Here is a 22,528-nt window from a genome sequence, read left to right on the forward strand (position 1 = left end):
TCTATTTATTTCCTCACCATAGCTACTCCAATTTTGGGCGTTCTCGGCTAAGTCAACAAGAAATTCATAGGCTTGATCCGGGGTTTGGTTCATGAACCTACCCTTGTGCATGGATTCGATCATGTTTCTATGTGCTGGAGGTAGTCCTTTGTAAAAGAAATGTACTAGATCAGCCTTGTCAAGCCCATGGTGCGGGCACTTGACCAAAAGATCATGGAATCTTTCCCAAAGTTGAGAAAATTCCTCCTCAGATTTTTCTCTAAAAGTTCTGATGGCATCCTTAATTTTTTCAGTCTTCACCATGGGATAGAACTTAGCCATGAACTTCCTAGATAGTTGTTCCCATGATGTGATGGAATTTGAAGCTAGGGAATACAGCCATGCAGCAGCATGATCCTCTAAAGTCATGGGAAATAACCTTAATTTAATACCCTCTTCATCTAAATTTTGATTTCTAAACGTTTGATAGATTGTCAAAAATTTGTTTAGATGAATGTAGGGTTGTTCACTCTCGAACCCATGAAACTTGGGTAACATGTTTATTGTTGCAGCCCGAATCTCGAATTGGGCTGCATTATTAATTGGTAATACTATGCAAGTAGGGGGACTAGCGGATGCGGGTGCAAACAATTCATTCAGGGTTCTAATATGTTCACCCATTGTAGAGATCGACGGTTGGTTTACAGTTCGCAGGTTATGATGAAAAGTTTTGTCAATCTCAGGATCAAATGGGGTTAATTTATCCCTTAATGATCTTCTACCATGCATACATTATCAATAACTTAATTAGACTCGACTCCTAAACGAAATCCTAAAAGAGAAGAGAAGGGCTAGACACAGATGACCACAATCAACACCACATAACAATTTGACCCTATTAGTCTTAGAGCTAAGTGAGGTTTAGTAGCTTCTTAAATCTAGTTGCACAGAGACTTATCAGGTTAAAAAGTTCCTGAAATTCTCTCTAGATTAGACAGCTCCTAATCTCCCTTTCAGATTAAGCTTGAGCTTACCAGTTAAGTGATCCAGTAACCAGTGACCAGGAAAGTCCCGGGGTGTGCGGTGGTGCCAGAAGGGATACACCGATACCACAATACCCGTAACAGTTCTCACTGTTGTAAAACTTTCCTAGACATCACCAATTACTAAATCCTCACTGGAGTGGCTTTCAGCCGCTTCTTTCCAAGAGCCTAATTGAGCTCGAAAACCCTAAGGCCAACGTCTAATTTGATTTTAATTTAATTTGGCTTAGGATAAGTATGCAAGGTGGTGATTTTTGGGCTAAGGACAGGTAATGACTTCCCGACCTTATCTTTTTAATGGGTTTTGCCCTTAATTACTTTATGCAAATGCTTAATACTAAATGCAGCAAATAATCAATATTTTTTTAAAGTTTATGCAATGTCATTAGGTTGTACTGATTAAATGAGCAAGCAATTTTTTTATTTTTATTTTTCTTAATTTTTTTTTAATTTTATGTTGTTTTTTTTTAATTTTTAATATAGGAATAACTTGAATGTAAACTAAAACTAATCCTTATGCGTCAGTCAATCTCCGAATGCCCGTTGAATAAGCTCTGGAGATTACTCCGTGAGGAGCCCCAATAGAGGTATGATCACCTCGGGGGATTGCACCCTATCAATTACTAGCAAAAATAATATATATATATATATATATATTTTAAATTTTTATTTTTAATTTACTTAACTTTTTTTTAAAAAAAAATTTTTTTTTTTTAATTTCAAATTTCGAATCACAGAATTCAAATTTTGAATTTAAATTTTTTGAATTTTTGAATTTTGGAAATTTTTCAATTTTTTTTTTTACTTTTTTAGAAAACTTTAAATTTCGAATTTCAAATTTCAGAATAACTAATAAAAAAAACTTATAATAACTAATAATAACTACAAAATTACTTAACTAAAAATAATCAAAATAAGAAAAATTAATAAAAATAAAAACTTACTACCGGAGTGCGTTCACTCCGGGTATCCAAAATCTGATTTGATCTTCATGATCGTTCTTGCTTCTCGATTTGCCTCCCCGGCAACGGCGCCAAAATTCTGTTCGTCCGATTTCTGTCTACCTAAAAATATGCTAGACAGATCATTGTTAGAACCGACGAACAGAAGTTAAATTTAAATTTCTACTCTTACCTTTCCTACTCGAAGAATAGTGGTTCTAAGAGGTCGATCCACAGGGAGGCGATTGGAGTTGCTTAAAAATAAAAACGTTCACTCGGATTCAAAATTGATTTTTGAATGATCAAAGGAAAACATTACGTCGAGGATGTTTGAATGATTCTCTGGTCTACTAGAGAATGTTTTCTACTTGAAAAATAAACAAAAGAAAGAAAAAAAAACTTTGTAATTGAGAATGTAATGCAGAGTAGCGGTCAAGCAGCAAAGAAAAATATTTAAATAAGATTTTCAGTACAAATAAAATAAATTGCAGGAATTAAACTGAAACTTAGAACATAGATTGCATAAAAGAAAATTGATGGATTTCATAAAAAGAAAACTGATTACAAATAAAAGTGGAGATTAGAAGGCTTAATACTCTCCTATTTTGCAAATAAAATAAAAACAAGAAACCTTATTTCCTCTCCCTTTCTCTCCCACGGTGAACTTTCAACATAAAACACCATTTTTTTTTTCTTTCTTCTTCCCAAGAACAGAGCATTGCTCTGTTTCTTCTTCTTTGAACCAGCCGAGCTCCCACCTCCTTTGGTTCCCACCCCAACCGAGCACACCCCCTTCCCTCTTCCTCCTTCTCCTCTTATAGCCGCGGACGGATGCCTGATGCGGAAGGGAGATGGCAGACGCGGTGCGAGATCGCGGGGAGGAGTCGATCTTGGCGTGATCCGGGCGCTGTGAGGAGCTGGATGCGGTGATCACGGGCGGAAGCTTCGTGGACGGCTGCTGGGCGGAGGAGGAGCGATCTTGGCGTGATCCGTGGAGGAGATTGACACGGATGCGGTGGATGCTGATTCGGGAAGCGGTGAGATGCGGTTCCTTGATCACAAACGGAAGGAGATGCGATGCAGTGGAAGGGCTGAAGCCGGAAGAGCTTGAGATGCGGACGGGCTAGAGACGCGATGGGGACGCGCTGAAGACGCGTTTTTGGCGAGATCTCTGGGATGCGATCATTGCTGGCATGCTGAAGAAGAAGATCACGGACGGTGAACAGCTGGGGCACTGCGGATTGGGAAGAGGGGAACGCATGGAGGACGCCATTCACGGAAGCACGGAAGCGGAAGGTGGGGACGCGCAAGAGGCGGACGGGCGAGGGATTCCCTCTTCTCCCCTGTTCTTCGCACGGGGTGACTTGGAGGATGCCGTGGAAGATGGATACGGGGCGCTGGGATCACGGAATGGGCGCACGGCTGGGATTGGGTCGCGGGGATCTCGAATTCGGGAGAGGGGGACGCCGGATCGCTGATGTGGATGGGAGCTGGAAGACACCAAGTTCCATCTAATCAGTCATATAGATAAAAAAAATAGTGTGATATGAAATTTGAATTGCAGACGGACGGACTTAATTCGTCACGGGTCATCTAATCTCAATGGAGGTTAATTGCAAGTCTTTCAAGTTATGGGTCACCCAGCACCTCATAGATATGATATGGCCAAATTGGATTTTCCCAAAATTCTTTCCCAAGAGCACAAACAAAATGGACCCGATTCGGATCCGAACCCGACTCGGACCCGACCCGATCTTTAACCGGGTCGGATCTGGGAAGGGGTCCTTCTTTAGTCAAATTTGTACTCAATGTGTATTTTATCTCTAATTTATGAAAATCTGTGCCAAACCCAAATATAATATTAATCTAGTAAATTTATCATTATCGGTTAGCAATAATACTAATTTAGGGGACATATAGGTCGCACTTTTGTGCTCTCATCAGGTTTCATCAAAATCTATACCTTCTTCTTGATTATAACCCTTTGCTACTAGTCTAGCCTTATTCCTTATAACAATTTCATTTTCATCAAGTTTATTTTTATAAATCCATTTAGTACCTATAATTGGATATTCAGAAGGTCTCTCTACTAGATTCCATACCTTATTTCTAGTAAATTGGTTTAATTCTTCTTGCATTGCATTTATCCAATTTACATCATTTTCGGCTTCTTCTCTATGTTTGGGCTCAAAGTGTGAGACAAAAGCTAGATGGTTATTTAAATTTCTAAGGGATGCTCTAGTCCTAACCGGTTGAGATGGATCATCTAGAATTAGTTCCTTAGGATGCCCGTGAGCATACCTCCAAGCTTTAGTTAGCCCATGATCCACAATAGCCTCTTGGCTTGATGATGCTCCTTCACTCAACTTTTGATTATCATCTTGTAATGCCATTTCATCTATCTTTTCTTCAAGAATTTCAACATCATCATCAAAATTAACTTTCTTACTAGAGGAAAAATCACTAGAGTCATCAAATACAACATGTATAGATTCTTCTATAACTAACGTTCTTTTATTAAAGACTCTATAGGCTTTACTAGTTGTAGAGTAACCTAAGAATATTCCCTCATCAGATTTAGAGTCAAATTTACCTAGATTATCTTTTCCATTATTATGAACAAAACACCTACATCCAAAAACATGAAAGTAATTGACTTTTGGTTTTCTGTTTTTCCAAAGTTCATAAGGTGTTTTCTTTATGATGGGTCTCAATAGAACTCTATTTAATATATGACAAGAGGTATTAATGGCTTCTCCCCAAAAGTACTTAGGGAGGTTACTTTCACATAACATAGTTCTAGCCATTTCCTCTAGAGTTCTATTTTTCCTCTCCACAACTCCATTTTGTTGTGGTGTCCTAGGTGCAGAAAAATTATGGGTTATCCCCTTTTTATACAAAACTCATCAAATGACAGATTTTCGAATTCGGTACCATGGTCACTTCTAATAGCTATTACAGAGGTATCTCTAGCATTGGTTACTTCTTTATGGAATTTCTTAAAAACATAAAATGCTTGATCCTTATGTGCTAGGAACATGACCCATGTGTACCTAGAATAATCATCTACAATAACTAGACCATATTTATTTCCACCTAGGCTTGTTGTTCTAGTTGGTCCGAATAGGTCCATGTGTAATAATTCTAGAGGCCTAGAGGTAGAGACACATTTTATGGATTTAAATGAGTTCCTAGATTGTTTGCCAAATTGACATGCTTCACATATTTTGTTCTTTTCAAATTTTAATTTTGGCAAACCTATCACGGAATCTCTTTTAACTAGTTTAGTTATTGTGTCCATGCTTGCATGACCTAACTTGCGGTGCCATAACCAACTAGCATCATTATCTTTAGTTTCATTAACAACTAAACATTGGTTATGTTTTGCAAGATCTTCAAGGTCTACAACATATACATTTCCACGTCTAATTCCTTTAAAAACTAAACTATTGTCATTAGGGTTTGTTATAATGCATAGTGATGGTTTAAACATAACATCATACCCTTTATCACATAGTTGACTAATGCTTAATAAGTTATGCTTTAGACCATCAACATATCTAACATTATCAATAAAAGTAGAAGGGGTGATTTGAACTTTACCAATACCAATGATGTGACCTTGGTTGTTGTCTCCAAAAGTCACAGCACCTCCCTTCTTAGCTTCAAGGGTGAAAAATTGATCCTTGTCACCCGTCATGTGCCTTGAGCAGCCACTATCCAAATACCAGCAGTTTTTGTTGACCTTGGCTGCAAGACACTCCTACACAAGCAGATTATATAATTTTAGGTACCCAAGTTTTCTTCGGTCCTTCATGGTTAGTCATGTTGGTTCCTTTTGGAACCCATACCCATTTAATTTTTCTTTTTGTTTTACCTTTCCTAAAATTACACACATTTGCTTTATGACCTATAGTTTCACAACAAAAGCAGGTTATTTTCTTAGTTTTACTTTCCCCAGCTTTAACAAAGAAGTTACTAAGAAGTTTTTGTTTATTTCTTGGTTTATACCCTAAACCCGCTTTATTAAATACTGCTCGTTGACTATTGAGTATCATATTTAACTTTTCAGAACTACATGTAAATTTTTCAACCAAAGGTTTGTATTTGTTAAGTTCTTTGGTTAGTGTTTGATTTTCTGCCTTTAGATCATTTAGTTCTTTTGTGAGATCCTTGTTTAAGATTTGTTTATGGTTTTTAAGTTCTGAAAGTTCCTTAGTTAGTTTTTCATTATCCTTAGTTAAGGTATTAGTCTTTTGATTTAAAAGTTGGTTGCTTGTCTTAAGGTCTATATTTTCTTTGGTGATTAAATCCTTATCCTTAACTAATGAATCATACTTACGGATATAAGTTTGGTTAGTTACTTTTAATTCTCTGTTTTTAACATTTATAGCCTTATATTCAATCATTAGTTCATTAAAAGCATCATAAAGCTCATCAAAAGTAAAATCTAAAGGCGATTCGAGCGTTACCTCATTTCCATTGGCCATGAAGCAGAAATTGGCCTTTTCCTCTTGTTCCTCATCCGATGAAGAGGATGATGAGTCCGAGTCGGATAGTGTCGTGACAAGAGCCTTCTTCTTCTTGTACTTGCTCCTCTTCTTCAGTAAAGGGCACTCAGCTCTTATGTGACCCGACTTCTTGCATTCGTAACACCCAATCCCCTCATTTTCCCTTTCCTTACCTTTGTCCTTGTGGTAGGAATTTGAGGGGCCTCTCCTTTGATGATAGGACTTCTTGTGGTTGATGAATTTTCTGAATTTGCGCACAAGAAGTGCCTCACCATCATCTTCCTCATGTTCTTCTTCTTCACTGCTGCTACTGCAAGATAAGTCCTTGTTAGATGAAGTAGATTTTAGAGCTATTACCTTTTTCTTATGGGAGGACTCTTCCTCGTTGTGTTGTTTCATGGTTAGCTCGTGCGTCATTAGAGATCCAAGAAGCTCCTCAAGTGGTAACTTGTTCAAGTCCTTGGCTTCTTGGATTGCCGTCACTTTAGCTTCCCATGACCTTGGTAGACACCGAAGGATTTTCCTGACAAGCTCACTGTTAGTATAGTTCTTGCCAAGGCTTTTTAGGCCATTGACAATATCAGTAAACCTAGTGAACATGCATGTGATTGTTTCATTAGAATCCATTTTAAATAGTTCATATTTATGAACCAAAATATTTATTTTGGATTCTTTGACTTGATTCGTGCCCTCATGGGTCACTTCAAGTCTGTCCCAAATCTCTTTTGCAAAATTGCAAGTTGAGACCCTATTGAATTCATTTCTATCTAAGGCACAATAAAGCACATTCATAGCTTTAGAATTTAGTTGTGCATTTCTCATGTCATGTTCATCCCAATCCTTTTCTAGTTTGGGTACCGTGACACCTTCTACATATATGGATGGGATGTATGGGCCATTTACTATAATGGTCCACATCTCATAGTCTTGGGCTTGGATGAATATTCTCATCCTAGCCTTCCAATATGAGTAGTCGGATCCATTAAAGAATGGGGGTCTTTGGGTGGACTGACCCTCAATGTGAGAAGATCCAAATGGAGTTGTCATTTCGATCTTTTACTCTTGGGTGGAAGAGTTTAGGCTCTGATACCACTTGTTGCCCAGATAGACAATCCAAGAGGGGGGGTGAATTGGGTTTTAAAATAATTTAGCTATTTAAAACGTTGTGAAGAACTAATTAAAACTATTGCAAGTTGTTTAATTAATTGCTATGTGCTATGAGTGATATGAGAGGAAGAAGAAGAGAGACAATCAATCACAAACACCAAGTTTTATAGTGGTTCGGAGCTAACCCTTGCTCCTACGTCCACTCCCCAAGTCTCACTTGGGAATTCACTATAACCCCCTTGGATTACAGCCGGTTGTTTTCCAAGCTCACAACCAAACTTGTTGTTTTACGAGCTCACAACGAACTCGGTCGGTTTTCCCAGGCTCACCGACTAGAACCACCCCGATTGTTTTTCCGGGATCACAATCGAACCCTTACACACATTGGTTTTACACTCGGCTCACCAACCAACCTCAATACCCTTGATTCAATCCCCCGATTGAACCAAGCAGATACAAGTTGTAAATAAAATAGACAAACAGAAAACTAAGCTTCTCAAAAGCAGATGGAAAACAATATAATCTGAAAAGAGTTTAGAAGCCCTCAAACGCTTTTAAGTTGGAGAAGAGGAATGGCTTCTTAAACTTCGGGTCTCCTCTTGAATGTGTAGTCGATTTGAATGCAGGAGGAGGATTCTTTAATTGCTGGGAAGATGTAGGTGGATGCAGTTAATGCAGCTCTTCCCTCTTTTTTCGTTGAAGAACAGGTTGCAGAGATTGAATGCTTGAATACTTGGAGTGGAATGGTTGTTCTCTCCTTTGCTACAGTCTTCTGTGGCTATTTAAACCAACCCCCACGGAAACTAGCCGTTAGACACCTTTTTCTGCCCGTTCTGCACACTCTGCACAGCCTGACAATGTGTCCGTTGGTGGGTTGGAGTCGACTCGCGCGATCAGGAGTCGACTCGTCTGTAGCGGGAGTCAACTCATACTTTTCCGGAGTCGACTTGGCAACTGTTCCAGATTTGAATTAAAGTTGCCTTCGCGACTGGGAGTCGACTCGTCTTGACCCAGAGTCGACTCGCCAACTTCTGGAGCTGACTTGGCTTTCTCAGAGTCAGCTCATCCCATGGAGTCCGTGGATTTATTTTTGAATTTGGTCCACTCGAGTCGACTCGTCAATCCTGGGAGTCGACTCGGCGCTCAGAGCCTGAACTCCCTATCTTCTGTCTTTTTGGCTCGTCCAGTCTTGGAGTCGACTCGAACTTCCTCGGAGTCGACTCGGCTCTCAGTTTCCGAAACTTGGTCTTCTGCCTTTTTGATGTGAAGCTGCCTTGGAGTCGACTCTAGCTGTCTGGGAGTCGACTCGAATCTCAGAGGCAGTAACTTGGTCTTCTGTCTTCTTTGTGGTCGCGGAGTCTCGGAGTCGACTCGCGTATTGCGGGAGTCGACTCGAATCTCAGAGTCCGAAAAATGCTTTCTGTCTTTTTCCTTGTGTTCCTCTGAGAGTCGACTCTCACTTTCTTTGGAGTCGACTTGCCAACCATCGGAGTCGACTCGCGTTCCACTGGAGTCGACTCGAATCTCAGACCCGAAAACTGCTCTCTGACTTTTCTGCCTGTGACTCCTTGGAGTCGACTCATACTTCTCCGGAGTCGACTCGGTAAACATTGGAGTCGACTCGCGCACTTCGGGAGTCGACTCGCTGACAGGTTTTGAATTGAAGCTTTCTGTTCGTCTGTCTGTTCTCAGTCGGAGTCGACTCGTACCGATCCGGAGTCGACTCGAGCCCGTGCCAGTGAACTTGATACGCTTGGAGTCGACTCGTGATACTCTGGAGTCGACTCGAGTCTCAGACTTTGGTTCAAGCTGACTTCTTGACTTATCCAAAATACTATGAACCAAGTCTAGAGACACTTAGAGAAGATTTTCACTGAAAACACTTAATTGAATTCATTAGTAAACAAGAAATATACTCAAATGCTTTGAGCTCATCAAAATCAAATAGGGTTTTAATCAATCACTCTACAAAGCTGTTAGCGTGTGGCATGCGCAAGTGCGGTGTTGATGGTGCCCACGCTGGGGTGATTGTCGTCGAGCCCGTTGCACGGCTTCGGGCTCTATCCCTCGAGCTCCATTCTGTCGATTTGACCACAGACAAACCGACTCAGCGGGCTTTGGTGGACAATTGTTTCAATCTTATCACGGAGCTGGTAATAGTCCTCCGTGTCATGACCGTGATCTCTATGGAAGCGGCATTATTTGTCCGAACGCTTCTGCGACCCCGACGGTCGCATCTTCAATGGAGGTCGGAGGTAGCCGCGACCCTCAATTTTCATGAGGATCTCTATCTGGGAGGACGTGAGGGGAGTGTACTTTCCAAAACTATGAAGAGAGGCATATTTACCTGACCTCCGGAGGGATCTGCTCCTTGATCGATGGCACTCCTCGTGGCGTTCCGCAACTTGATCCCGGAGCATCTAGACTTGTCGCCCCACTTCCTTGACCTTCCTGTCGAGCTCGGCGATTGATGAGGCTCCTACAAGCTGAAGGCTTTGAACAGCCGCGGTAAGAGCTTGGACTTGCTGAGCGAGCAGGTAAAACTGTTTTGGCTGAACCTGAGGAATCTGGTCCGCTGGTGCAGGTGCTGCAGAGGGTGGACTTTGAGGGAGTGGTCGGGTGCTGGTACTCGGCTGCTCGATGCGTTTGGAGCTCCATGACTCCTTACACTCATAATCACGACTCAGACCCTTCCTTTAGCGCTAAAATGTTATGGTTCAAAATTGACCCGAGGGTGACCACGCCGGAGGAGTCGAGGGAGCTGCCGGAGTGTGGAGGAAGATGATGAGAGCCACCTCTCGCGATCGAAGGTGTACCTGCACAAAACTTCACCGGTACTTCCGGTGAGAGCCCTCCGACAATCAAGTTTGTGTGGTGCTCAGTTGGTCCAGCCAAATAGTTCCTTTGGCGTTACCTAATGGGGTTATTTATAGTCCCAGTAAGGGCGCCCAGATGGCGGAGGTATGATCCATTCCCATCATGAGTAGGGATGGCGCGCAACCAGAGCTTGCTTGTGGCACTGGCGCGATCCGTCCTTGTAAGCGGTAAGGCATCGACAGTCATAGCAGGGTATGGCTGGAGTATCCTGGCACTATCCTTGACTATCGTAGGTCAGCAAACAAAGTATGGCGTGATGGTGTCGCAGTGTACGGCCACACAGGAGAGCGTAGACACGCAAGTGGATGCGGCTGTTGGCGAGGCTGGGCTCGGTGAGGTATCGCATCACATATTTGATGAGGTCGGCTTAGCTTCCTTAATAAAGCGCTTCGAGTTTGAGGCTCGAGGCGGGTCGGCGAATACAAGAGGCGCTCCGAGCTTGGTCGGGGCAGGTCGTCGAATACAGGAGGCACCCCGAGCTTGGTCGGGGCTGGTCGGCGAATACAAGAGGCACCCCGAGGTCGAAGAAGCTTCTAGGGTGTCCCGAGCTCAAGCTTGGGATGTCATCATGAGCATCAAAAGGTCGCTGCAGGTCGCGGCAGCGGAGAGATTCGGCCAAGGTCAACTGTGCCTTCGGCAGAGTCCGGGCTCGAACTAGCTCTTGGCGGGGCCGATATCCGGCTCAGTCGGTGTTGGAGCCCATTTGGCCAAAATTGAGTGGTCCCATCATTGCGAGCAGGACGATCTATTTTGCCTCCCATCACCTCCCGAGTAATTATATCATAGAGAGGAACTCCAAATATGGATGACCATAAGGACGTAGCCGTTGGGCAGAATGGTTAAAGAACGAGCAGCCCTCGGTGAATCACCATTACAAAAGGATAAATAGCTTTTTTTTGGGCATATTATGATTGGCCTTCCCTAAATGGATGCCTTTCTTCTTTCATTATCTAAATTTCTTCTTTCTGAGCCTCTACTCTTCTTCTAAAGCTGGATTTTTATGCATCAAACAAACTTCTGCTGCTGCTATGCGAATAGACCTACTCTACAAGGTATAAGTGTGATTTTATTTTTGGCTTAGCCACAGAATATAAACGTGGTCATAGTTAAAGGCTGTTGAATTGAATGTGATTTGTTTTGAATCGGATTTATGAATATATATATATATACTATTGAAAGATATAGATTCTAATAAATTTGTGTTTTGAAACGAAATTGGTTATGTCTTTATAGTGATTCGTGGTAATTTATATTTTATTATTGTATCTTATGTTATTACATGAATTATTTAGTTAGGATATGCATTATTTACTGGGTTGCCAAGCTTATTATGCTTTCTTTTTTTTCCGATACAAGAAACTAAGATGGTACGGAGTTATAATCGAGAGAGTGATTAGTCAAATTGGACATCTTTAATTTAGATTAGAATTAAATATCGTTGGCTCTGCGAAACATTAAAATCTGATTCTAGTTATTTAAATTAAAATTTGAACATTGATTATTTAAATTTATTCTGCTGCTTGTTTATGATATTATATTGAGATGTCTTGCATGCTTGTGAGGAGGGTTTTTATTGAGTACATGGCGATTGCCGTGACTCTCAGCTTGTGATCTCGGATCAGGGCCTGATAGAATAAGCCTACGAAAAAATAGAATGTACATGGTCCAGCCCATGTAGTAATGTCAAGGAAAGGGGTGGGCGTTACCACCCCCATCTTGGCTTTGGCCCAATATCTAACATGAACAACGGACGGCATACGCATCAATCTACGGGAAGCGTAGACTGCGCCAGGCTTCAACTGCAATTGCCAGAGAAAATGCAAGATTTAGAATCACAGACAGTACGCAGCCACGCAAGCCTCTCCATGTGTTCCGCACGCTAGAGTCCAGCAAATGGGATGTGTGGTCTAGATTTAATCTGGATTTTTTAAGGCAAAAAATGTAGATTGTAATATACATGACTTTTTTCCTTTTTTTTTTTTTTGTGTCGACTCCGGAGGAAGGGCATGGTAGCGACATTGCTCCACTATGATCTAGGTTTATGAATCTGAGACAAAACCAGTCTCTCTACATGCAGATAAAACTGTGTACATTTGATCTTTTCTATATCCGGCATTAGCGGAGATTTTTGGAAGCTGTGTATATCTCAAAATAGAGGATCCAAGCCTTCTCTAAAATATATAATGGAGATGGCAATTTCTTGATAGGTCATTATTTATCTATTATTTTATTATAATGGTTGCTATATAATAAAAATAGTATCCGTTGTCCACCACTTTGACTATTTACTTAATTTTTTTTGAATCCAAATTTTTATTAACTAAAATTTAATTTTGCTTGATATAAACAATGGCGTGATCGAATATCATAGAGTCTTGATTGTAGTAGCAAATAATGGCTCATATAATAGCTGTTATTTTATTTTCATATAAACCTAGTTTATAACAAAATTGAATTACTAATGGACTTATTTCAATTGTAGCAGAAGAAAAAGTGGCTTTTCAAAAAAATGATGCCCTTGAATGGGTGAAAACTATACACCGGCCGATCTTATTTCTCATCAAGCAATGGAAGACAGCTGCAGATCATAATAGTTGGGATCCTAATGGCTGCTGGAGTGATAGATTTGTGTCCCCCGTGCAACGAATAGTTAACTGCAATCAAAATGAATTCTGACCTATATTGAACTTGAACCCTCGCTTGTGCTCATAATCAACTCTTAAACATTTCTTAGTTTGCTTACCACCACCGGAAGAGAATCATTCTGCATCGACACATTTGAGAAAGTGATAACATCCGACTATCATGATTGTGTATGCCATAAAAATGTAATGTAATATGTTTAGCTTATTATATAGTTTGATTATCTCCACTATAATTTATTTTGACGCTATTAATACTTATAGAGAGGCTAACAGAATGGCTGATCGAGTGATTTTTTATATGCCTAATGCTTAGGCTCGGCTGTATGGAACTTAGCCCAATAGATTTCATTTCAATTACAAGATCCGATGCTGCGGAATGCATTTGATTTGGGGCGATCTAAATGTCACGTCTACAAAATAAAATTAAAAAAAAAAGTTACGGTTTGAGAAAGTGATAACCCCAGCTTGGTCGCTCTAGAAGCTCTCCTTTGTCTGTGTCTGTGGGCACAAATGCACAAATCGGCGAACCAAGAATTTGATTCAAAATTGTTTTCGTACTCCTCACTCCATCCTGATAACTGGTATCAGAACCAGCAACGTGGGGACCCCCATTACCCCCAATCCCCCCTCCCCGGCCCCACCAGATTGAGACCGGAAATATCACGCGACTTATCAGAGTCATCCACGTGTTACGAATGCCATCCACGGATCCACCCTCGGACCTCAATATATCTTCTCCCCACGTCACCCCGCTTACCCCATGAACCCCATCCCACCGTCCTTTTCCCATCACAAAAAAATAGTCACCGTTGGATCCCAGAGAGCCACGAACTGGAGCTTGTGGTAGTCGTAAGCCGGCCTTGTATATGTAACCCGCCATCACCACCCAATTTCTTTATTAAGAAAATTTCTCAAATAAACAACGGTCTTCTCTTCTTCCAGTTCTTGCACAGCGAGAGAGAGAGAGAGGGAGAGTGAGCTCAATCTTCTAACGTTCAGCTGGTATCAAAATTCGTGCACGGTTTTTTGGCATGGGAGCTGTCACCGTCCCCAGTTCGGCCTCGCAGACTCCGTTCGGCGCTGGTGCCCGCCTCTCCGCCCGCCGATTGCCGGCTCCCCGGCGGCCCTTCCTCTGCCTCGCCTTCAGAGCGGATTGGACTGCCAAGTGCTCGGCCGCGGCCATACCATCTGAGGCCGTAAAGCCGCCTCAGAAGTCATCAAAGCGAGCTCAGGCTGCCTCCGTCGACGCCCCCCCCACCGCCACCCAGGACTTGGACTACAACGAGGTCGCCGCCGCGCTCGAGAACATCTATAAGCTCAGCCCGGCGGAGGTCTCCGATGTGGAGGAGGCTGATCGGCGCGGAAGGAGGCGCCGTGGCCGGTCGAGGAAAAGGGCGAAAGAGGGGGACGGGGAAGAGGGCAATGTGGTGAGGAATAGGAAGAGGAGGGTGAGGAGATTGAGTTTGGAGAAGAGGATAGCTTCGAGGAGGAGGAAGGATGAGGAGGTGGAGGCAGCGGCCGCGCGGGATGAAAGGAGGGATCTTGATGAGGATGGGGAGAAGCTGTTGAGGGAATACTCGGTATCGACAGATTTGGCGAGCTTGGATTGGAAAAAGATGAAGATTCCGCCCGTTCTTAGTTCTGCCGAGCATAATCGGCTGTTCGAGTTGATGCAGCCCATGAAAGTGAGCATTTTGATTCAATTTCCTTATTCTTTGGTTTGTTTTTGTTGATAACTCTTCAGTTAATTGTTCGCTATCATACTATGGGTGTCCTTGTTTACTCTGATCCCGAACTTTAGTATTGCCCTATCATTTTGCAATTGGCTTAAGAGATTTTGCCTTAGTGGAAGGAACCAGAAGGGCAGATCTTTAGTATTTACTTTAATTTGTGCTCGTACTTGCATCCATCATGGGATCATAAGGTAGATATGCTATAATATTCCTTTGCAAGTTCTTAGAGTCAATCATCTTATATGGCGCTGTACCACTCCTACAAATAGAAAACAATAGTGGATTTTTCCTCATATTACTAGAGGAAGAGAAATTTGCATTCATTCATTGTCATTTGCCAGTTGTTTATTTTTGGTATGCTGCTTGCTTAGTTTCCTTTGTTTTGTTAAATTTTAGGCAATCTTTGAGGTGAAAAAGAACTTGGACAAGGATCTAAATAGAGAGCCTACGGATGCTGAGCTGGCCGTTGCAGTCAATATGACTGTGCCTCGATTAAGAAGACATATCGAAGTTGGTCAAGCTGCAAGGAACATGCTAATCAAGGTATCTACAATATCTAGAATATCTGCACTGTAAAAGAACTAACCCATTGGTAATTTAGGTATCTACTCTATTGTATCTTAACCTGAATGCAGGTTGTGTATGCAGATAACTCTAGTATAATAATCTATGGGTTCTATGCCTTATAATTATTTTTCACTGTGGAACTAATGCTGCAGTGGGAAGATGCTTTGACCAAAATATGAAGAGATGAGTGGCTGATGAGATATTAATATAAAGTTGATCATTGATAGGCAGAAAGAAACTGACACCCATAAATAGTACTATAATATGTGAAGATATTATTTTAAGATATATAACATGTTTGCTCTAACATAGTTATACCACAGCTAATGTCATTGAATCTCTTATAGCCATGCCTGATGCTTTAACTCTCATATTATGTTCTCATTGTATTTATAGACCTCATTCTAGTTTCCTTTATTATGAACTTTTCTTAGTAGCATGAATTCAAAAAACTTTAATGACTTCAAACCTGTAGAACTCTTGCACTCTTATCTCTTAAGATGTGGAGATTGTAATGTACATTGTAGATTGTCAATATGGATGATGTAAGAATCCGTGTGGGTTTGTATTTAGTCTCACATCGGTTATTTGCCCGAAAAATTTTGGGTACTTATACAGGACTAACAAACCTAAAAAATACCTTCCGGCTAGCCTTTTTGGATGAGGTCTGAGGTTGTTACAATGGTATCAGAGCGGACCAGGCCCATAGCCTATGTGGACTAGTAGATACTGCAGCACAAGCTCATTGAGGCTGGCCACGAGCCGATCGGGATGCTTGTGATTAGATTTGAATGGATTTGTTTAGACGTTTGAGGACCTATGTAGATGTTTGTTTAGTCCCATATCGGTTATTCGCCGAAGAGATCTTGGGTATTTATATAGGACTAAGAAACCTAAAAAATATCTTCCGGCTAGCTTTTTTGGATGAGGTCCTGGGTTATTACAGATGATCCATCATGCCTTGTGGCAAGAGGCATAACTACATCAACCATGCACTTGGAACACACTAGGAGGGAAAAAGAAAAGGACTGGCAGCACTCCCACCAATCTTTTTTGGTTGGTTTGCTTTTGTTTTTTTTTTGGGGGGGGGGGGGGGGGGGGGGGAGGGGGGCGATGCAGAGTAAAAGCGGGGGCATCACCAATCATTTCTTTTCTTTCCTTTTTTAATAGAAATACAATACCACAAATCATTTAAAAAACATGTGAAAATCACCTACGTCGAGCAATTGGGAAACAACTCCCAAATTATGAACCCAGAACATCCTCTAAATGGAGCAGCAATGCAACCGCTGAGTACAGCCCAGTTTGCAGCGATTATTGCAGTTTTTGGAGGAGTGAACTTCGAGAAGGGTGGAAAAACTTGAAATTTATTACTTTTACATATGGATGATGTTTCATGGATTTTATTGAGGAAGGTATCAGAACACGCTGATTATTGGAACCTTGCTATCTCTATTGAATGAAACAAGTATTCAAGTACCAGTGTGTGTTAGTACCATATCGTACTTGTGAAGTACCAGTGCCTGTATGTCCTACGGTATATATAGTACCATAGGGATGCATGGTACACACCTTGCTTTTATTGTGCCAAAACCAACACACATAGTTTGTATCTACATGATTTGATACCATACTTGTACCCATTTCATATGGTAAGGTACCCGTATTTTTTCAACCCTTGGCATGAAATTTGTCAGGTCTTGCAGAAAATTGTATGGTTGCATGGTACACTATTTGTTTCTTGATATGGTGGTGGTTACAATTTTTATCTCTACACAAAAATTTTGTAACTTGAAGAAGTTACCTCTTGATTAACCTTTTTAGGATTCTAAATGTGCCAAATTAACTGAAAATTTAGTTCATTAGAGAGTTCTTGAAGTTGGTGCTTCAATATCTCCACAAGAATTAAAGACACTTCAACTGACAAGATGCCTTAAAATTCACTGCAGCACAATCTTCGGCTAGTTTTATTTGTAATCAACAAGTATTATCCAGAGATTGCAAGTGGTCAGAAGTTCCAAGACCTCTGCCAAGCTGGAGTGAAGGGTCTCATTACTGCCATTGATCGATTTGAACCAAAGCGTGGTTTCCGTTTATCCACATATGGTCTATTTTGGATCCGGCATTCTATAACACGTTCGATGACTGTTTCAAGCTTTACACGAGTTCCCTTTGGGATTGAATCGGTATGATAAACTTTTGATTTGTTGCAGCATTTTTAAACTTGGTGTTCCTTGCTTTGTACATTTCAGCATCAAAATTTATGGTTACTGTATTTTCAAAAACAATTTTCTTCATGTTTTCAGAACCTTGATGAATCATATGCACTTTAACCATGTTAAAATATTATGAACTTTGGTTGGTAACAACTACTAACTAACAATGCAGGTCAGACAAGAGATCCAGAAAGCCAAATTAGAGTTGCAGTTCGAGCTTGGGAGATTGCCAAAAGATGAAGAGATCATTGACAGAGTAAAAATTTCACCGGAGAGATATCATGATGTCATGAAGGCTGCAAAACCAATCTTTTCCCTTCATGCAAGGCATGCTGTAACACAAGAAGAATTTATCGATGGGATCACTGATATGGATGGTGTGGGTGGTGATAAGCATAGACAACGTGCACTTCTACGACTTGCTCTAGATGATGTGGTAAATGCCTACTCTAGCAGCTTTTTCGAAACTACAGGATACAAATAAACTAACCATTTAAAAAAAATCCAAGGGTCAGAACCCATTGTGACTGCTTGATATAATTTTGAGCTTTTACAATCTGTTTATATTCCATTGTTACCGATAAGTAATATGTCTCTATAAAGAAAGGAAAAGTTTGAGTAATATGTTTCTATAATTTGGTCCTGAAGCTTTTTTCTTGGTATCAGATGTGGGCCCCAAAGCATTTTCCTTTCTATTCATATCCCAAGGAAGAGACTAACTTATGTTTGATTTTCTTACTCAGTATAGCAAACTACATTGCAATCCTTTTCTTAAAGCCATTTTTAAATAGTGATGTCATTAGAAACTTCTCTTGATTCGCATGATTCTTGTAGATTTTTAGTTTGGAAATTTTAAATGAAATAAGCTGAAATGATGTGCATGATGACATATTTTTAGCTTGTCCACTATTTAGTCACATATTCAGATGTTAGATGCATCTCGTAAGTTGTGAAGTTTATTAAGCAAACTTCCTATAGAAAGATACAGCATTTAAGAATGTAAAACTTGGAGAGATTGCATTTGCACTGCTTGAAATTGAAGTCATAAGACTTAAGCCTTTCAGAGTTATGTATGCATTCTCTTTTGTCATCGTATTACTCCGGAAAAAAAAAAAGAAATGCATAGCTTCTCTTCTTAACATTTCCTTTTCCTTTCCAAATTGCATGCATACAATCTTTTGTGATAAGAACTTTTAGATGGCCACATAAAAGAAGTTGTAGGTGTTTTCTTGTAAGATGGATAAATTATTCATCAAAATTTTTGATCTTAGAGGGTAAACGCTGGAGTTACTAAAGCCAGCTTCACTTTTCTATTGTGTATATTGTTATTCTTCAATTTTTTCTGCATTTTTCCCCAAAAAAATCTATCTGCAGTTTAAAAAAGACACGGCACCTACAGAATTATAAGTTGACCATGCGAACTGGAGTGTAATCAGAGATAGAATTTCATAATCTCCTGAATTAGAAACATCTTGAATGTTACATGTTCTGCTGCTGCTTAATTGCATGAATTCCAGTTAACTAAAATATTTTACATGACAGAGTTCTGGGGTGTAATTGTGTTTTTTTTTTTTTTTGGTGTTAAACCTCTGCCTGAATTGTAGATAGAACTTATGATAATTACTACATTCAGTTATTTTAATTAGAAATATGCCATCAGCACCACCATGTATATTGTACAGTATTCCAAGTTCAAGCGCTTTTCGAAATACCTCAAAAAGAATTTTGACTGTAGAAGTCCATCCTTTTCCCTGGTTATAGATGTTTACATCAGAATTGGCAAACACAAATCTTTTTGAAATTGTCAGTGCTCTTTATTATGCCCCATCAACCCACTCCAACAAGCATCGTGCTCATGGTTTCTTGCATACATTTAAATTGAACTTTTTTTTCTGATGATAGATTTAAACTTTGAAGCTAAAATTACTTGTTAAATCTAAGTGGTCCATTCTTCTTCTGCAGCTAGATTCACTGAAGCCAAAGGAGAGCTTGGTGATTAGACAGAGATATGGGCTTGATGGCAAGGGTGATAGGACACTGGGAGAGATTGCTGGAAACCTCAATATTTCAAGGGAGATGGTCCGAAAGCATGAATTGAAGGCATTTATGAAGCTCAAACATCCAGCCCGAGTTGACTATCTTTGCAGATATGTCTGACATGCCATCATGCTGCACCTAGTGTATCTAAAACAGTTTTAGAGCAGCTGTTGTACTGTGAACAACCTCCTCCTCAATATACTTTCTCCTTATACATGAATATTTGTATTATAGCCACACGAGCATATACAATGGATATTGATCACATACTCATATGAGGCGGACTACGCTGGTGGTCCTCAAGTGTAACTTCATAAACTGTAAATGCAAAAAGAAACAGAGAAAAAGAATGTGACTGCAATGAAGGATCTGCATGTTTATTAATTTCATGACAATATTAAGTTTCTCCACATCTGTAATGCTTGTTCCATCCATTGTCTCTTGAGGCTATTCTTTTTTATTTATGTAATAAATTCCTCTCGCGTCCGAAGCATTTTAATTTCTATTATGCAAGTTAGTACAAAGAAATGCTATGGATTCGAAATGAAAAGAGTGAAATTATCTGTTAGGTTTGCTATACTGGAACATCAGTTTATTTCTTAGGTTTCTTTTCATTTGATATGAATGCAACTATACTACCTCCAAAAACCTAGTTTTATAGTTGGTGCGGGCAGGCTGGTCTTATGCTAGTTGGGTTAATTAAAACAAAAGGCCGGAACCCAAGGCCAACCTAATGATCAGCCTGGGGCCAAATGAACCGCTGACCTATCTTGGTCTGTTAAAATGGTTTGGAAGGATTTTGGATTCGTGGACTTGTCCTGCTGCAGGCAAAGCCTTAATTCCATGAAACATGCAGAGAATCTTATGCCAGTCATGATTGCTTGCAAACAAAGGGTTCTTGAATTTGTCGAATGGAACATTATCACCAGCTATTACATAAATCACAGGGACTAGAAGATTATTTCTAAATGATCCAAGCTAGGTAAGCACTCAGCAGCATCTTTCTGCTACAGGGCGATGATATTTTCTTATGGTCAATATTTGTCGCACCCCAAATCTATCACCTAGGTTGAAATGTGACACGACCGTATGTTTCATAGAGTATAGCCCTAGAAAACATGCAATATCAACCGGATAAAAACAACTTTCACAATATAATTTATCAATCTTTAATACGACAAAAAACTCCAATTTATTAAATGACAAGACTGCTCAAATACAATTGATCATCCGGTGGTATCGGTAGGTTTTTTTATTGTGTCGCCTGTCAACCTGAATGATGAGTTTAGGGCATGACAATTTAGGCACCAAGCATGATCATAGCTCCTTTCTTTCTTAATTATTCTGGCTAATAATCTTTTATCAGCATGCTCTCTCTCTCTCTCTAAGGACCCTACTGGATGCTTCAAAATCCAAATTTCTCCCCAAGAGATAATTTAAATTGATTAGAACTGCATGTTCCATGCCCAGGACTACTACTTTGCCTGACAGCTTTAACTTGAGTAACAAGATACAACTAACTCGATCATTATCTAACTAGTTTGATGTCATGATTCTCAATTTTGTGACCATGTAGCTCGTGAGCTCAAGTGGCTTTTATCCTACACCTTCAACCACTTGAGCTCACGAGCTACATGGTCACAAAATTGAGAATCATGACATCAAACTAGTTAGATAATGATCGAGTTAGTTGTATCTTGTTACTAATGATGTGTTTATGTTCAGGTGGCAATCACCTATTCCTACTTTTCATAATAATTGGTTATCTGGCAAGTATCTTGCATACCCCCGGAGCTTATTTTTGCACATGTAATGGATGGTAACACCATACTTTTAGGAGTAAAATAATTAGAGTAGGCCATACAATTTTGTCTCTAGCAACATGCAAAAACAAGCATGCATATAGTAAATTGTCTTTTTGTGAATACAAGGATGACCTATAACCACTAAAATTTGAGCCTAGGCCACTCACCTAGGGAGGAAGGTATCGGCTGGTTGAACTAGCAGCTGTTGGTAAGAGTAAGTGGAACAAAAATTGTATGGGAGAGGCATCACAGAAAAGAAATATGGAGCAAGCTTTCTATTTTACCATATTTCCTCTAGTGCTCATTTTGAAAAAGAAACCCAAAAGTCATAAATTCCTTCTACTAACGGAGTTATTAGTCTCGTGATTAAAAAAACAAAAAAAAAGAAAATTATGATACATACTAGATGGTCAAGTAATACACATCAAGAAAATTAGTTATTTAGCAAGCCAATATACATATCTAGGTAAATCGGTAAACACTACATGGACAGGTGATACACACCAAGCAAATTAATCATCTCGCAAGCCAATACACATCTCAAAGTAAATTGATACATAGTTTTTAGAATATAGTGCTCATTGGTACCGATACACAATTTTCTGGCTTTGTGTAATATAAGAAATTATATACATATCATTTATGAAATTCCATGAACTCTTAGATGCTAAGATTCTAGAAAAGAGAGAGAAATTTGTCGGAGAAAGGGACTCGGAAGAAGAAGAAAGACCTTACGGATGGGATAGACGACTCAATAAGGATGAAAATGGATGGAGAGGCCGGACAAGGAAGGAAAAAGATACAAACTATCTTTCTCCATGGATGATCTCTCTTGGCACGTGGAATTTCATTTTTTTTAAGTTATTAGATTGACGGACTCCGTTAGTAGGAGGAGTCCTATTCCTATTTGACTTTTGGATTTTTTTTCTTTAAGATGAGTATCGGAGGAAACATAACAAAATAAGAATCCCGCTCCATATGATATTCTATATTGCCCGCCCTACATGATTTTTGTTCGAGCAAGTGGTGACTATTAGATATTGGTAAGCACTTTTACACAAAGAGGT

General features: G+C 40.0%; 1 protein-coding gene across 1 annotated transcript; it reads left to right on the forward strand.

Annotated features, from left to right (window-relative positions):
• Positions 1 to 14,002: 14,002 nt before the first annotated feature.
• Positions 14,003 to 20,068, forward strand: LOC103722153 (RNA polymerase sigma factor sigE, chloroplastic/mitochondrial). Its single transcript, XM_008812600.3, has 5 exons — positions 14,003 to 14,788; positions 15,233 to 15,379; positions 17,353 to 17,589; positions 17,792 to 18,055; positions 19,582 to 20,068. Exons 1-5 carry the CDS (start codon positions 14,135 to 14,137, stop codon positions 19,774 to 19,776), a joined length of 1,497 nt encoding a protein of 498 aa, XP_008810822.1. The 5' UTR covers positions 14,003 to 14,134; the 3' UTR covers positions 19,777 to 20,068.
• The last annotated feature ends 2,460 nt before the right edge of the window (positions 20,069 to 22,528 follow it).

Source organism: Phoenix dactylifera, chromosome 4, assembly GCF_009389715.1.
Source record: "Phoenix dactylifera cultivar Barhee BC4 chromosome 4, palm_55x_up_171113_PBpolish2nd_filt_p, whole genome shotgun sequence".
Lineage (NCBI taxonomy): Eukaryota > Viridiplantae > Streptophyta > Magnoliopsida > Arecales > Arecaceae > Phoenix > Phoenix dactylifera.